Source organism: Varroa destructor, unplaced genomic scaffold, assembly GCF_002443255.2.
Source record: "Varroa destructor unplaced genomic scaffold, Vdes_3.0 BEIS01000002.1, whole genome shotgun sequence".
NCBI classification, from domain to species: Eukaryota; Metazoa; Arthropoda; class Arachnida; order Mesostigmata; family Varroidae; genus Varroa; species Varroa destructor.
In genome coordinates, this window is record NW_019211455.1 from 42,892,355 (window position 1) to 42,910,009 (window position 17,655).

The following is a 17,655-nucleotide window of genomic DNA, read 5'->3' on the forward strand; positions in this document are numbered from 1 at the left end:
AACTTCTACTTTTTTACTCATTTCTGGCAATACGAAGGATCGAACTCAGTACGCTATAGTGGTGTTGACAGGAAAGCCACTGCGCAAACATGTTCAAGAGTACACTTTTAAAAAAACCATCCGTAAAATACATTTTCCGTGGACTCTTAACTAAGCTTGCTAGTCGAAAGATACATACAGAAACTTCCGTTACGATACGAACGTGATCTATGCAGTTACATAAAGTAATGTATAGAAGTTTCCATATACATGTTTGAAAAGTTGACGTCACGCACTGCCGTTACACTATGCTCACAAAATTTACCTTATTATTATTCTAGTATTATAATTCTAATCAGATGTACATAGACGATCCAACCATTATGAACGGAAGACCTGATGAATGTTGGCTGCGACTTCTCAATAACCAAGCCCAGCCAAAACCTGAATTTAAAAAGCCCGCCTTTAAAATATGACTGCAAATACATTCTCCTCATAAATCTTTCGGCTTGATAGCTATTGTTCGTACAATACGCACATATGCTAAAACTAGACGATCCAAACAAGTCATTTAATTTGTCCGGAAAACTACATTTGCTATTTCAATCTCTCCCATTACAAACGAAGTGCTTATATTACTCAGCTAATTATTGAATATTAATTATATAGAACACCTTCACCATACTAATCAATATATAAACGTTAAAGGGAAACGTCTTCTTCAGCTTCTGACTCAGTTATTACTCCACCAAAGTTTCACCAAGACCTTTTTGATATTCTTTTGTTGATAATGACTGATGCTCAATTGTCACTGAAGAACCTGAAGGTGAATTGCGCCTATAATATGTCATGGCTTGCTACCTGTTGTACAATCAGGCACAATTCCTTTAACAAGAAGTTTCTGAAAACTATATCGTTCGATGACGTTTTCGACAGCGAACAAACTTTCGCGATACAAATCAAAGCTATGTTGAAATCCCATTGATGCAAACGTGTACAGTGCATTTTATGTATCACAGTCATGGAGTCACATAATACCAGCAGATAAAAAAAAAAAAGCATCTTAATGCAAGTGGAGGTAATACGACACAATAGGAGTGGTCATTATACAGTCGAGACATATAGAAAAATAGAGACAATAAATGCTTTTCACAAAATTGCAAAAGAACGCCAAAAAACAACCCGAGGAAAACCATGGTTCGAAGACACATTTTCGTAAAAGTTAGTGTAGTACTACTCGCTAAATTCAGTGAAATTTTTAGATAAATAGACGTGTTGTTATTTGTATGTAGAGCTACGCGGAAGCCGTAAATCCGTTGCGCTTGCGGTCATCTCATGCACTAAAATTTCATTATGTCATGGCGTACGTTCTGCTTTACCAAATTCGAAGTTTTAATATGATTCAGACAAATTTCGCTACTTAAGCTAGAAAACGCCAAAAATATAGTGTACATTTGATTTTACTAACAATGTATTACAGAATAGTTATATCAAATTCCAATATTATATAAAGTAACAAAAAGTAAGTGACATGTCCTACTAACTGCACCATTTTTCGCATCTTTTTGAAAATCATGAAGACACTGCGATCGTATACTGTAAAGTTCTCTGCATTCAAGGTGTAATTCGAAGTCATATCAGACAACTTTGGCTAGTTTGGATAAATAGCACAAACAGCAAGTAGCGAAAAGTTGGCTATTAAAGTTGAAGAAGATTAAAGTGTCCAAAATTGTCCTTATTGACAATGCAGCAGCGAGACCTGATGCACATTGCATACGTAAACCGTATGCACATGCTCTAGAGGCACATTTACACGTACTATAGCACTGAAGCCGTGTATCCTTATTCAGAACGACCATTATAATAAGGAGCAACTTCAACATATGAAGGCACTTTCTTTTATACTCAAAAAAGCACTAAGGGTTGTGTAAGGATTTCACTATATGAGTATAAATTACTTGGTTGTATGTTATATTTTTTATGTTATTGTATTCATATTAGAAATAGATATTGGCTATTTAAAATCGCCTAATCTTTGCCGTTAGTTGATTTGTTGTTGTTGTTGTTAGTTGATGCCGTAGTTTTTTCGGTGGGGTATATTCCATGACACTTTCTCGTTTGTGAAATCCGTAAGACTCTTTTGTATCATGAACACAAATAGATTCCTAGTGACTCCTTCATCTTTATTCAAAAAAAAGCTCATTCATCGCTCTTTAGGTATTATATCGTCGCCCTGTCATCGATTTTACTCGATCCCTCGATCGATGTAGTGGCTACTGTTTAGAAAAAACAAACGTAAAACTAAGTATCGAAAAGAAAAAATATATAAAAAATTGTGTTAGAACGTTGCCTTAATTTGTTTGCTATTTGCAGTCGACTTAGCAATAATGATAACAGTTTGTCCACTAAATATATGGAGACCTCGCAGCTACGCTTCAGCAAGGCAACACCTATGATATGTAATGCTGATAAAATCCATCGCCATTTCTAAGAACGACGCACATTATCAGTCTCAGAAAATGCATCGTCATATTACTACTACAGTAAGATATTTTCACCAGCCTTTGTTATCAGTAATTTTGGGCCCATTTCAAAAGTCGAACTCACACAAAACGGTCATTCACTAAACACTGCAACAATAGTAAGAATAGAGCTGCATAGCATAAAAAGCCTCCGTAATAGTCCTAGGGCTGATAACGTGTTTACTTGTGAAACTTACGATCTAGCAAGGCGATCAAGATTCGAAACCGAGTGTAGACACGACAATCTGTTCTAAGGTCCTGTGGCCTGAAGCAATTCTTTTACGAAGGTAAGGACCCAAAACGGTCATTCATTTTGTACGCACTGCTATAGGTTGCCGGCAAATGGCACATAATTGTCGTGAAAGCGACTTGTAAAACTGCCATTTAGCCACCGTGTAGTTATCCGTTTGTATGCTCATAATCTGTTTTCAAAGGGCGTCGTAGTTTGGATGATTAATGCGCATCTGTTCAGCGTTGCTAGATCGTTATTATAGCATACTATCATCATTCTGTTTCATACACATACTGGAGTGAAAAAAAACCCAAGTGTTTAGCAAGATCACTCTGATGGCTAGAGCAATAGACATGAGAAAGACTTCCGAGGTTATTATTATTATACATATTAAATTTAGTATTAGGAAGGGGTTGAAAAATGCATATTTCTCATTCCGTTTTAACTACTAATTTCCCTCAAATATCAGTTCGCCAATATAAAAAAAAAATCGAAATATTTTTAAAACACTACGAGCGTATTACCATCATGGTATCATATTTTTAAGTAAATTCCAGCACCATTTTAAGCTCGGGACAGCCGGATGACAGCGGTTATTTTTTAATATTTATCAAAACATAAGGGAAAACATTATTAGCGAATTGAAATATATACTCAGCTATAGCTACTGCTTGTCACCTAACCTGTGCTAGTACATAAAAGCAACGATATTCCCATGATGTCCGATAAGTCTGCAAAAACAAAACATGCATGAATCAATTCTATACACTGCATACTCTTGTTCGAACTATTTAGATTAGCAACTATAGTGCAGTGATTTATGTCTTTGCCTACTCAGCTTAGGAACGCTTAATGACGTGGTCTAGTTTTGAGTAAATCTGAAAGAAAATCCTTCGAAACCCGACTCAGATGCACAGCTTAGTGCTAAAAGGAAACCAATCATCTGCAAAGCTGTAGAGGTCGCAAAACACGAGTATACTGTCATAGATACCAAGGTGCATATAAGTACGGCATGAGTTTGAACATTACGTTTTGTTCGTAGCTGTGCCAACTCGAAGAAAAGCCTCGCATGGTTGAACCGTCTCACCTGTGACACTGTAATATAGTGCCAGTCTAAATATAACAGCATAAAAAGGATAACTTATCAAGGGGAGAAAGATTTTTCAGACCACCATCATGAAGATAGAGAGCGTGCGCGAATAAGAGCAGCAGTTCAGAAATCTTCACGTCGACCGGCTAAGGTCGTCAGGGCCTAAAAGTGAATATAATGCTTCTATGCGTATTCGAGAAACTATCAACAACTGAATTGCATTTGTCCAAAAGGATGGAACGGGAAGTTCTGAGGCAAACCGTTAGCTGCATAATATAAGAAAAAAAAAAAAGGAGAACCTACCATCTGGAATCACAGAAGAAAGCCCTACCAGTACTTTGTGGAAGAGAAACTTAAAGATAGGCATACATTAAGTTTCCCTTTTCTTCCACGGCTATACCTATCACCTTAAATAAGAATGTACCTATTTTCTAATTAGAAAATAGCCATTGTCTTGCAGTTAGGATCAGCATGCATACGTTCTGATATGGAGACAATGAACTGGCGTTCTGGGTGAAACAATTATTTGTAGTTTTGTAGGCATCGTCTGCACTAAGTTCGAAATATAAAGCACAATTATCAGCAGCGAGGGCGGCGTTTAGCTGCTTTCTGGTGTACTCCTTTGTAGATCACTAGCGACTTATTCCTTGATCATGATTCACGGATCTCTGGTCAGCTTCTTAAAACAATGTTATGTTGTGTAGAATACGGTTGATCGTTAGTGCCGAGAAGACGAACTCGTTACACGTTACTTTGTTTCGCTTTAAGCTATTTGTTTTTGTGTAGGCTCAACCGTATCCCAGTTTCTTACATGAAACTGTCTGCTAAGCAGACGACAGTAGACTTCTTCCTAACTTGTCGTTGGGACGCATCCCAACTTCTACGCACTCGAAGCCTAGAACTCAAAAGAAAAAATGTTTAGATAACATTTCGTCCCGAATCCTCTAAATGGTGATATGACAATGATTCTAAACAAGAGTTAAGGTTAAACAAAGTTTATATCTTTAATGTATTGAACACTCGTCAACTTAACGGCGTCAATCGGAAATGTCATCAGCAACAATATTCTAAGTTACACGCTAAATCTATAATTTGATGGTCTGTAAATATAACTCGGCCGAGTAATGATACCCTGCTCATACCTCTACCTCTGCTCCACACTTCTGCTCTTATTGTCCTTTACCGCAGCACTCGTCGTACAATGCAAATGGTGAGTCGTCATGGCGGTGTTAATAACAATAAACGTAGACAACGTAAATGAAAAGAATCAGTAGCCTTTACATATATCCGTGTATGTCCATATATCTTTATACACCACTTCATAACATAACACTATACCAGCATCAATACATTGACTATGCTACATTTCCATATTGGAGCAGTAAGACAGTCGTTTTTGACGAACGTACGCACATCGAAAGTTATGCACAAACGCAGGCACGCATTTACCGCCATAGTGCAACTACACCTTAACTAACAGACGAATATAAAAGCCTCAGAATTAATACAGTTGCTTGTTTTCGGGTACACACTCTGCCACCTATGTGTAAGTACATAACGAACAATGTCTCTAAAAAGAGCACTCTTTTTCGTGGGTCCAAGTTACTAATCCGTTTCACACAAGCAATAGCGTCTTGGCTTCCAAAGAAAATAGGTATTAGGCGTTGGAGGCGTTGGCTGTTAGAACGGCTTAAAGCTGCCAAATATCAGTATGAATTGCTTTATCTTTCGACAAATTTCTGAAAACGATACTCCTTCGAACACCTAGGCAGCACGTCTTCATAGGGTGCATCCAAAATGTCATCTTCAATGGCGATTCGACCTGCCCGGTAAATATCAAGGCAGCGTTGAAATCCTGATGATGCGTATGTGTACAGTGGACTCTGTATATCGCTGTCCTGTAGACGTAATACAATATGCGTTTATCAAAACCTGATTAAGTCGTGCTAGGTAACACTTAAAAATATACGCAAAATGCGTGTGGCGTAATGGCATATTAAAAAGTCAACGAATGAGGTTTATTACAGCACTAGAAAGGACATTTAAATATGGAATTATTTGCCTCCATACATTATAGTTCACATGCGTTTGCTACGACAATACTCAATTTAACGACATATTTAGATTTTTCGTTATTTTGCCTGCAGAGCCCAAAACAATCTAGCTGTGAAAAGATCATGTCTAAGATTCCCCAGTAACGAGATTAACAATTATTTTTGATTGATTAGCTGAGCCGATCGTTTACAACTCATGTATAAAATTACTACTGCCTGGTTATTTATCCTTTTTACAAGAGCCTTATCAAGAGCTGTTATGTCCTTTCGTAAGATCCACAAGATCGTAAGATAAAGATTCCGCTTATCAAGAGGCAGGCAGGCGATAAATAGTTAGCCTGTTTTTTAGAGAGAAAAAACCTCTTTCATAGAAGCGGAGGCAACGCCTCGTTGACACTAAGAAAGAGGCTTTACCATGATGGTTTTCAGAGACTTGCCCCCCTGTATCACTACTCTCACAACCTCTAAGCAAAAACGTTAGGTCACAAAGTGTCAAATAATAAATACTGGGAACAACGAAGTTACCCAATGAATCGTCTTTATATGAAAGCGTAGGTACTACAGAATACAAATGGCCAATTGGGTCTTCTAGTTAGTCAATATGGAAAATTCAATGTAGTGTATTCAGCTAAATTTACGATAGAAGCAGTTCGTTCAAACACGTCCTGCTAATGTATGATCTGCCCCTAAGCATTATTTATCGAATGGTTAAAGGGTGAACCTGTTGTTTTTCCAGTTCCAGCAATCCCTTATCATATGTTTTCGGTGGTTTAGGCGACCATAATGCCGTCTCTTTATCTAACTCCATCTCGTCGGTAATCGCTGGTAGGTCAATCTTTAGGCTACCCGCTCTTAGCTCATCCCAATTGAGATCCTGGAAGAACGAATGTCGTTGCCACTCTTCAAGGGTCAGTGAGCACATACGTTTTGCTGGTTTCTTTTCAAGCAGCTGACTAATTAGCGACTTAAATTGACTGCTAATGAAGACACCCTTTGGAAATGGTATATTTGAGTGAGCCACCTTCTCTCTAAATTCCTTGTCTTTTTTGTTACCCTTGTATGGCACCATGCCAAATGCTAAATTGAAGGCTGTAATGCCTAAGGCCCACCAGTCCAAGGCGCGTCCGTAACCAACTCCAGTGAGAACCTCAGGCGCAAAGAATGGAACTGTGCCAGCAGTTTCCCGGTCTGTGAATTCTCGCGCGCTACGTTCGCCAAAAAATCTCGATAAGCGAGGCAGGAAGTTGCCAATGCAGATCTTAGCCGTGTCGAAGTCGATCAGCTTGACTTGACTGCCGGGCATCACCATTATATTTGAAGGCTAAGACGGTTCGAAGAAAGATTGAAGATGAGGAATCGGTGAGGAACGATGAATTTAGTAAGTTCTAGATTGAAGAGACTAAGATGACTTGTATAAGAAAGATTGATTAATGAAGCTTAATTTTTTAATATCATATATGAGTAACACGCACAAATCGACAAGAACGACTATATGATAACTGTCTATATTAGTAAGCAGAAATTTATGTTTAGGAAGAAGGTCGGACATTTTTAGGCACCTTGATATCTCGGTGAATACATCCGCGTAGGTGCATGTGCTGCAGACCTTCGCCTAACTGAGCTAGTAGAACCTGGCAAATATCGTGAGACACCCCTCTGTTAGCCTGAAATTATGTATATGAGTTATTTTTAATGAGTTCCTATATAAATTCCTGCTAGAAGGGTCTACCAAAGAAAAATCCTTTATGCTACCTTTACTTCAGTCAAACCTAACCAAGTTAAAGACAGATCGATCTGCATTCAAGCTTAAATTGTTCTGTTACTCTGTAGTTGTACCCCCGTTAAACTGGGTTAATCTTAGTTATCCTGTTACAATTGTCGTGTCACACTTCTCCAATTGTTCCCGTTTCGGTTAACGTACCTCACTGTTCTTTCCGTACTATTTCAGTAATTCACTTAATTTTTTTTGGATATGAGGACCATCGTTTTAGATGGCGATAGAACTTAGTAATGGATGATCATTCTAAATACGCCTTCGAGGTACCGATATGTTTTGACCTAGAAAAGACGACGTCAGAGATATCTCTAGTATTATTCACGCGATAATATACACAGGACCTGCATGAGAACTAGAAAATATACGATGTACGGACCTTATTCGTAAATAGCTTATTTTTACTCTCTATATATATAAAGGCTGAGTAAAGAATGACTGTCGGTGTTGGTTGGCTGTGTATTATATCGGAGCATACTAGGCTGGATGTGTTGTAATAGTCTTATTGCGATGCAACAAAATCGACCAACCTTCACGAGACGATGCAGATCGATGCCTCGAATGTATTCCATTATCGTGAGGAAAGCCTCGTTCGTGGCGAATGTTGAATAATACTTGACAAGAAATCGATTATTTGTCATCGATGCTACAACCTTGTCCGCACAAGCGTGCTTCGGCATCTTGAACTTCGTGAGTGGAACCAATTTGACTGTACAGGTGATCTTTTCACTGAAGACAGTAGTTTTGTAAACAGAGCCAAATCCGCCAACGCCTTTAGTAAAAAAAATACTTCTTAGCCGAGGCTTAATGCTTTCCTGAAATAGCTGGGTTCGCAATGTTGGCCGTCACAATCTAACTATTCCACACGCTTAATGATTTCAAATAATTCAGGAATGATTAATTAAATTCTTTGTAAGATTATTGGTACCGATTGTGCGCAGCCTTTATCCCCTGAGATGGTGCAATGGTGACTTATATGCCTATTAAGAAGTTGTAGTGTAGCTTCGGTTCTAACTCATATAAAAACAGAAATATAAAACCTAAACATACAGATAGACCACTTACAGCCTTCGTATTTTTCGTACACTTATGGATTCAAGTACAAATACATGTATTTATAATTGCAAAAGTGGGGTATTGTATTCAGTTTTATACCTTATAATATGTTTAACCAGCTATAGTTGTGCCTACTTGATATTACTTACTATTTATATTTAAATTGAAAAGTTGATAAAGAAAGATAAAGCAGCTGATGTCAAAGTAACATCTTGTAGGTTACTTTGGCATCGGCTTTCATACAATACCAAATCGATCTCAGGTAAATAGAAATGGAGGTATAGAAAAATTAAGATTTTGCCAAGGTTACAAAATCAATCAAGTTATGAGGAATAAACGCTTATATAAGCTTTTATTATTATTATATAATAACTCGAGCCGACCTTACGTTATGCTGGCGACGATACTCATTTTAAAAAAGCATTTTTGGCATTTTTTGAAGAACCTGTTAAGGTTAAAAAATGCCAAAAATGCTTTTTTAAAATGAATATCGTCGCCAGCATAACGTAAGGTCGGCTCGAGTTATTAGTTTATATCACGTACGTATAATTTTTATTAGCGACTACCACGTCTAGTTGACCGAACTTGCGCACGCTTCATGAGCCTAAAGAGAAGCCTCGGTAAGAGGTTTTTGCATCGACATATCGAATTAGAATTGATCTGACCGCTCGCATCTAAAGTCGTATGTATTTCCATTACGTATGACTTACATGTTTCCCCTGTGTCATAAAAATTTTAATCAAACATCAAACTCACTTCCAAGCTAATGCCCAGTCCTCTTGCCCAATTATGATTGATGCCACCTACCAAGAAGTCGCGTTGGAGCTATACAGTCTATGGGCGGCACCATGTTCATGATATCAAAAAACGACTCCTGGTGTTCCTGATATGTCCTGAGAAGTTCGCGCACTTGGGTCCAGTCTGTGGGTCTCTGCTTCGCTATTAACTCAAGCATTGGAGCGATTTCCTCTAGCATGGTCAGAAGCTGATAGATCAGATTTGCCAAGAACTAAAATACGGAGATAGTAGAATCAGCCTATTTTATTTGAAAGTCAGTTTTATCTAGTAACGTTAAAAGGAAGATAATCTAGAAGGAAAGGAACCTACTAGAATAACGAGATGTTCCATGACATGTTTATGAAGCGAATATTGGTAAACGTTGTTGTTACATTAAAAAAAATTAATCGGTTATAAACTAAATTTGTGTAATTTATTATAGAAATATGTATTAAAGATTAAATTAAAAACAAAAAATTAGAACCAATTTATATGAGTATAGCATATTTTTAGCTAAATGTGAAGTCGCTTTACAATTTTTAACGTTGATTAAGGTCTCCGGTGTCGAATGTATGTACTAATATACAGCTGATGTTACAAATAACATGGAAAAGCGGATTGCTTACGGCTGGTATTCGCGGAATTCGTCGCTCCTGAACGCTGAATAGGTCGTGAAGGTAGAATAGGTTTTCAACCCCTTCTCGGATATAATCATACGCCAAGGTACGAGTCTAACAGAAATACGCCAACATTTATTTTCCACAAAATAGCCCCTATGTAAGATTTTCAGAGTAACTGGGGGCACACTGTTATGGGCTGTTAGCCGCAGTTGGTATTCAATTTTTGGCCCCAGACCAAGGTCTAATCCTTTTAGAACCACACCACAAGTCAGCATGGCGGAGGCGGAAAATTCAAAAAATGTTCGGAATGTGAAATCAAATTAGCAATGATCTGATGAGTTTACGTTAGCTGAACCCCCACCGAAATTATGAACTTCCTTGGTCAGCCAAAATCGACGATCTACATCGCCATTAGTCGCTACATGACTTCTGAAGAATCGAGAATTTCATGCGCTGACGCTATATCCCAACAGAGATTATGGGTAAGGGGCTCAAATAATCATTTGAATGACGTGAGAAGCTATTTCTGATCTTCCGGAATGTTCACGCCGCGATTAGGGCTATTTTCGAAAAAAAAGGTATCTATCTGATTATAGAACATTTTTGACCATAATTTACAAGCAGTGTAGGCCATAAACGGATATCATGGTTGGGCTACGTATGGCAGTTACAATGCACGCACGCACCTGTGAGGGATATACTTTCCAGAAACATTTTCATCTAGATATAGCTTATGTATCTTATATATATAAAAACGTTATATAATGTTGAGCGATAGCGTGGTTGTTGATGTGCCACAGTCTTGAATGAAAAAAATTTCATTACAGTCGTTCGCATGTGGGCTAATTATGAATATAAATGTACTATAAAAAATAATATTACTAATTATTATAGGCCGAACCAGTTTCATCTGGGAGATGATCGAATAACCTTGATTAATTTGAGCATTTCCACCATAATTAAGGTCGTCTGTTCCATCGCATAGTGCTCCCTGGGTAGTCGTATCACGAGCACTTTACGATTTGCTGCTACGAATGACTGCAGTAAACGCTTCGTATTGGCCATCGCTCTGAAGAAAACTGAACATTTTAGTATCTAATCAATAAAACAAACGTAAAAACGACTACGAATCTGGCCTAACTTCTAACCTGGTCTACCAATTCTAGCGATACCCTGCTACTGATTTTTCGTGATAGAGAATCGAGCTATTTATTTTAACTCGACGGGACGACTAAATGCCACACACAAATGAGCAAAGTTATTCGTACAAAAACCTGTTCCTAATACCGGTTACCCACGAAAGCAACTATACAATAATTAGGGACTCGATAATAAAACGTCTTTCCCTACGCCAGCTAACGCTACCGATAGTCCCGCCGTTAAACTGTTTTTACCAATAACTCCCAGCGCCTAGTAATGTTAGTGTTTTGGGTCTCAAATACCATGTTAACCTAAGAAAGAAAAATGTTTTCAGAATCTTCTACATATTTTTCTACACACAAAGCTAATGCCACTAATACGCGTGAACAGCTTTCCATTACATAGTACGCTTCAATAATATGTAAGGTTATCGATACATGAGAGCATCGACAACCGATGACCCGGATCAAAAACCTGAAGCTATTCTAATTTTGAAAGAAATTTTCCTTAAAGCGTGTACAGCATATGCGATCAACGAAACGATAGTGACTGAATTACTTTTCACCTTGAATCCTTCCTAACTAATCTCCTGAAGGCTTGCTTCCGTAATCGCATGGTCTTTTTTCGTTTCCTGAAAACTAGAAGATCATGCGATAAAATACTATTATTGTCCAATTACATCAAGAACGTTAAGAACGAAAATAGCTGTTCCAAACACTGCGTCTTTGGGAGGGGACCGCCGATTTCCCTTGGTAAGGGTATATTTATTTGGACCGTATATATCAATTAGCATTTTTCGTTTTAAATCTGGGTTTTTGAATGGACAAAGATCTGCTCCTTCAACAATTCAAAAATTATAATGGTGCTTACCGACTGTGACATTATTCGCAAGGGATGTATTCTCCTTTACCAAAAAAAAACGTCAAAAGAGCACCTCTATGCCTAAAACGTTCTTCCCCTAAATCGGGTCCTAGGTCAGTTTTTAAATCTAAGAGCGGATCCGGACAAATTTGATTGCAACATCCAATCAGTTCGATCTCTTTCATTATCATTCTTAAACATGGCTGGAATAATTCCTCAGTGTTGTTCGATACGAATACGGTTATTTAACTTTCCTGCCGATCGCACTTATTTTTTCTACCCACTCCGAGATACAGATGAATGTATTGATGCAATGCTAACCCAGTTCCGACCGTAAAACCCAAAAATATCTACAACCCTTACGAATTATTCCTAACTTAGGACGGTAAAATTGTGCCATCACACTTATTGTCTATGCTTCGTTATGCTATGTTAGTGTGACAAATTGGAGTAGTTAGTAACATTCTCACCACGGGAGCGTTCAGCTTCTCCAAACAGTTTCTTTCGGCTTCCCGTATATTCAGATGACTCCAGAGGCAGCTGATGGCTGCCATGGGATTGCAATATTTGAAGATCTAAAAGAAAATGGAAAAAACGTTCATACAAGAAAAATAAAGAACATTAATGCAAGTACATCAGTTAGACATAATTGCCTCAAACGATGTTAAGTTACTTGACCTAAATATATTTCAGGTGGCAAGGTGGTACGCGCAGTCTGTACAAATCTAATCATAACGAATACAGCTTGATACATACCACACAATGTATACATGTATAATATACAGTCGAATTGTCTCCTGAGTTTGTGCGTGATGTGACAAAAGAATAAAACGTTTCATAATGTTCATGCAATATATTACTAAGAAGTCATTTAGTTCGAAGCTCATAGAGGTTTTATGTTCTATTATGGATTAAAGCACACCAAGCGGCGCCGTATATTGCCCGACTTGGCCAGCGATGGATTGAGGTGATTTTAATATTTGTTCTCCTTTATTTAGGGGTCAACGACCAAACGCCTGACTACAAACCAAGCCTCGCCTCGCAGCTATTTGCCTGGTACTAGGGGGGGGGGAGGGGCACTCCTACTAAAATACCGTACCCAAAGCCATACATCAGTATCGAATCAAATCATTACCGTACTATCAAATCGTACAAGTTTAAACGCACTTACCTTTAGAAAAAGATCGATCTATGGCATTGTCGAAACTCTCCCTTTTATGCTCGAGATCATACTTTTCGTCTTGTATCCCGCTTACTAAAAAGCAGAACATGACGCGTTGCTTTACTGATTTTGTTTATATTAGTTAAATACAGAAATTTTGTTTCTATATAATTTACTATCACGATACATTGTACGAGCTTAGAGCCACGCACCAATCAACTGTTATCGGGGCACATGAAATAGGCAATAAAATTACCTTAGCCAACATCGTGTAATTAAACCAATATCTTACAAGTTAATTGATATGGGGGCTAAATATAAAGGTGCTGGCGCCAACATATCAGTTTGTATATGGTGGAGGCAGATGTTTCGGAAACTCACTTCGAGATACTTAAAAGTTTTAAGAGAAAGACATCGGTTTTTTTTTTAATACATACACTTAACGAACTTCGGTTTTTTTTAGTGGTTCGGTCGGAAATGTAATTACTGAGTTAACATTTTTTAATTTTGCAATTCTCATCTTTTGAGAAGTCTAACCATTCCTACTAAAGTATTACTTCAGTTTTCCGTTGCCTTTTTCTACGATGCAAATGACTGAGGAATCTTCGGCTAACGAAAAGAGCATCTATAAATGCATAGCCTTATTGTGGGGTTACAGTCTCTTCGCTTCTAGGTCGTGCGGGATGGATCCAAATAGCTATAATCTGGTGAAGCAGAATCCGAATTATCAGAGGACAAACGCTTTGTCGGTCTTCCAAACGCTCCATGAACGAATTATGTAGCAGGTAGCTGAAAGCACTTTGAACTTGCTTCACTAAGATCTTTGTTATCAATATTTTGACCGTCCTTGACGTGTGAAATCGGGTCATACGCTGCAATCGCTGCAAAAGCTTCTACTGCAATTCTGTTTAGGATCGCCCAGTTCCAAAATTTAACTACTGTTTCTATTGCTAAGTATTGTAGCTCTTTTTCTCATCCGTAAGGCAGACTTTGTACAGAATCTGTCTTGTAATCAATGGTGTACAAATAAGCATTCGGCGACGGCATTTTCACTTTTATTCGACTCATGCAGCGTCATCTGTAGCTCGGTATTACGGTTTATGACTCATATCCAAACCTGAAGAATCTCTTTTACACAGGCTTTGATTTTTACATTTACTTACTGGCATCACCAAAAATTTTTATTTCACTTAAGCTCAGTACAGAGCTCAGCCCCGACAGTTAGATGTATTTCTGCCGAGATTATTGCCCACCACTAATTATCAATTCCCCTTTTTTATTTCGTTACGAACCAACACATATTCTCGTTTAGCAGTTGGATCGCCGGGAGTAATCACGCTGAAACCAGGTCTGGTAAACGCTGTTTTTAATTTCCTAATTTACCCTCGGACCCGCAAAATACCTTGACGGTTTAAAGCACCCAGGCAATCAAGTATTTTCTAGCTTATTAGAGTCAGACCCATTCCGCATTTCGACGAATTGTTTCGCCAAGAGGTACCAGTCAGTCTTTTTCACGACTTCAAGGTACTCCAACGCCCGTCTATTGCGTTTTGTAGACATCAGCCTCAAACTCTTCATTCTTTCTGGAAGTATTAAACTGAATCTGAAAGGGAGCATGATCACTGAATTTCGAGATCAGACGATCAACGAAGGGTAAAATGTTTAGTCGTTACTCCAATTAACGCCAGCGAAATGGTTAAACGAACACAAACGGCGCCACAAAATACTTACACCGGGCGTAATTCGAATAGTTGCTCATGACGTTATGATGGCCGCTTCGTTGTAGGCCGGATTAGCCAGCGTGGCACACGCAATTCAAACGATAATTCGACAAATATCATCTCCCGAAACAGATCTCTGCGCATTTGTTGCGCACATTTGTTTACAATTAATTTAACCGCAATCGCCAGATCCAAAGCTGAAAGTCAACCTCACTAATATGTTCTGGTAAAGGAATTTCCGATTGCAGTAATGTTTTCAATTCATCCCCCGAAAAAAAAAAGCAGGATAGGTCAAGCGAAGGACAACGTTATCGTAACACAAATGCCAATTAATAATACACTGAAATGTAACCGCGTCAACGTAAGTATGTTACAATCACGCTAATCTACCCACAAAGGGCTAGATCGCGTCTACAGACAAATAGGAAGTGTCATATACAGGTTGTCTAGATATACAGATATGATAATATAGTTTCGGTTTATATATGTCCCAAAGGCGGGCATCAGCATTATTTTTTTATTATACTTGATCAAATGAGTGAATACGTACGTTTTAGAGTTCTTAAGCTACAATCGTAACGAAGAAGTGCCGCACGAAATATGCTAGTATTGAAGCTAACTTTGTGCAAGTTTTGCAAAATGGCGTTGGTTTACCTAAAATAAAAATAGTAGGAGGCAGCACAGGCTGGCTCAGCGTTGGCTGAGATGCGAGTCGACACGTTAGAATTACTAGACTCGACTCCTTAAAGTCTCAAAAATTACGTGCGACTCCGGTTCACTCCTAATCGTAAATCTATATTGAAAAGATCTGAAAAAAAAAACTGCAGATTAAAAGAGATGCATCTTTGCATAGGTACTCCAAGAATCGTTGGGATCCTAAATAAATTATTTTTTCTTTCATATATAGTACTATGCAGATAACGCACAGTTATATAGTTACCCTCCGTAAATCATATTATCGCTATTTCATATTAGTGAGGAAAATTCAACAGAAGCCCGATAAAGCAGCAAATTGTTTAGCTCATGATCTCCTTTCTGTTCTACAACCGTTTGGTTTCAGTTGACTGTATTTCTGTAGCCATGAATGCACTCCGTTTTTCTTTGTAAATAGAAACCAGCTTCGAAAAGATTTCTTTCTCCCTATGGAAGATCCAGAGTTGTCCCATTGCAGCTGTTTTTTGAATCCATACTTCTGACTAGCTTTTTTTTTCATTAGAATACTTCTGCATTTAGCATCAGAGATTTAAAGATTGTTGCATAACCTTGTCGACGTGTTACAACCTGCCTGACTTCAGCTCGGATGTAAACCTACTCGATTATTGGTTTCAGTTAACTTGGGTACCCTGTTGCATTTGATTTTCGACAGGTACCCCGCCACAATGCTACATTTATCTGCAATGCTGCCTTAGTCGAACGTCAGTTTACACGGTTGGGCCCCACAATACGGAATAAACAAGCGTATCTGTGCTTGACCTTAAACTTAAAATACCTCATTAAGTTAATGCTGCATCATTACAACAACATCTCCGTTAGCTAATTGGTTTCGGGCAGTCACTCAACTATCTAGTCGTTATTGTGCAATGTAGTGATAATTAACGTCCACGCACATCCAAAGATGAACTACGTTAGTTATATATATATATATATATATATATACTAGTGCAGTTTCAGCCCTCCACATATACAATAAAAGATCCCGCGCTTCTTTTAAGTTTTTTTTTACAGTTCTCCCTATTTATTGTCCACTTCTGAAATATCCTTCAAAAGCGCTCTTTCTATCAGCGTGCTGAAACGACTTTGTGTTGCGAATCCACAACTTTAACTTGGAAGAAACTTTTAAAAGTTAGATGTTCCAGATGGAAAAAAGGGCATTTTCGACTTTTTCTCTATTATATAGTTTGTCAAGGTCAAAATGCTGCCAGAACAGCACGGGGACTTGCCTTGTGCGTGGTAATAGCGCTGTAACTCTAAGGACTGCTCTAGTGTATGTTCCAAGTTTGAAAATCGTATGATCCCCCGCTTTGCTCGACCCTCTGAGTTTAATGATAGCCATCTAAAAGCAGAGTCGGATTGCAACTAGGCTATTTAAGAAAAAAAAAAACCCAATAAACGAAATCAGGCCATTTCGCCATGTCACAACGCGAATGGGAGGCTTTGCTGTATCTCGATACTTTCCAAAGCTTACGTCAACAGATTATTTACTTTTCTCATACACTAGCAAATTAAGCTGAAAACTATATCTTTGACAATGAAGAGGGTCTCAATATCTGGCGGCGCGGGGCTAAACCTGAAACCTACTGTTTTCGTTAACATTACGTGAGTAGACACACGTGAATCACACACTGCGCATAATATACAATCGTAAGACTACATTGTGGGTTACACAACATTTATGCGTAACATATAATAGACAACTTCTAAAGTATGTTTAAAGTATGACGTTCAATGTTTTTAACGTTCGTTTGCCAAATCAGATCAATTAAATAAAACCTGAACCTGTTCATTTTTCAGTTGCAATAAATATTTACCGTGCAGTTGCTATAGTTGAAACGACCAAAATCCTGTCGGCTTGTCGAATTCCATCTCGTCTGTGACAAAGCCAAACTGATTACCCCTGCTTAAAGTCTTTCCAATTGAGATCGTGAAAAAACTGATGTCATTTGTCGT

The 17,655-nt window shown here is 38.2% G+C and overlaps 1 protein-coding gene across 1 annotated transcript; it reads right to left on the bottom strand.

The window, feature by feature from the left end:
• Positions 1-4,778: 4,778 nt before the first annotated feature.
• LOC111244557 (microtubule-associated serine/threonine-protein kinase 3-like) lies at positions 4,779-15,219 on the bottom strand. Its single transcript, XM_022791783.2, has 11 exons — positions 14,999-15,219; positions 13,277-13,360; positions 12,576-12,680; positions 11,810-11,882; positions 11,035-11,173; positions 10,111-10,215; positions 9,515-9,716; positions 8,182-8,423; positions 7,437-7,541; positions 6,599-7,198; positions 4,779-5,721 (listed from the first exon to the last, which is right to left on the bottom strand). The coding sequence occupies exons 1-11, from the start codon at positions 15,024-15,026 to the stop codon at positions 5,545-5,547; spliced, it is 1,860 nt and encodes a 619-aa protein (XP_022647518.1). The 5' UTR covers positions 15,027-15,219; the 3' UTR covers positions 4,779-5,544.
• Positions 15,220-17,655: the final 2,436 nt, after the last annotated feature.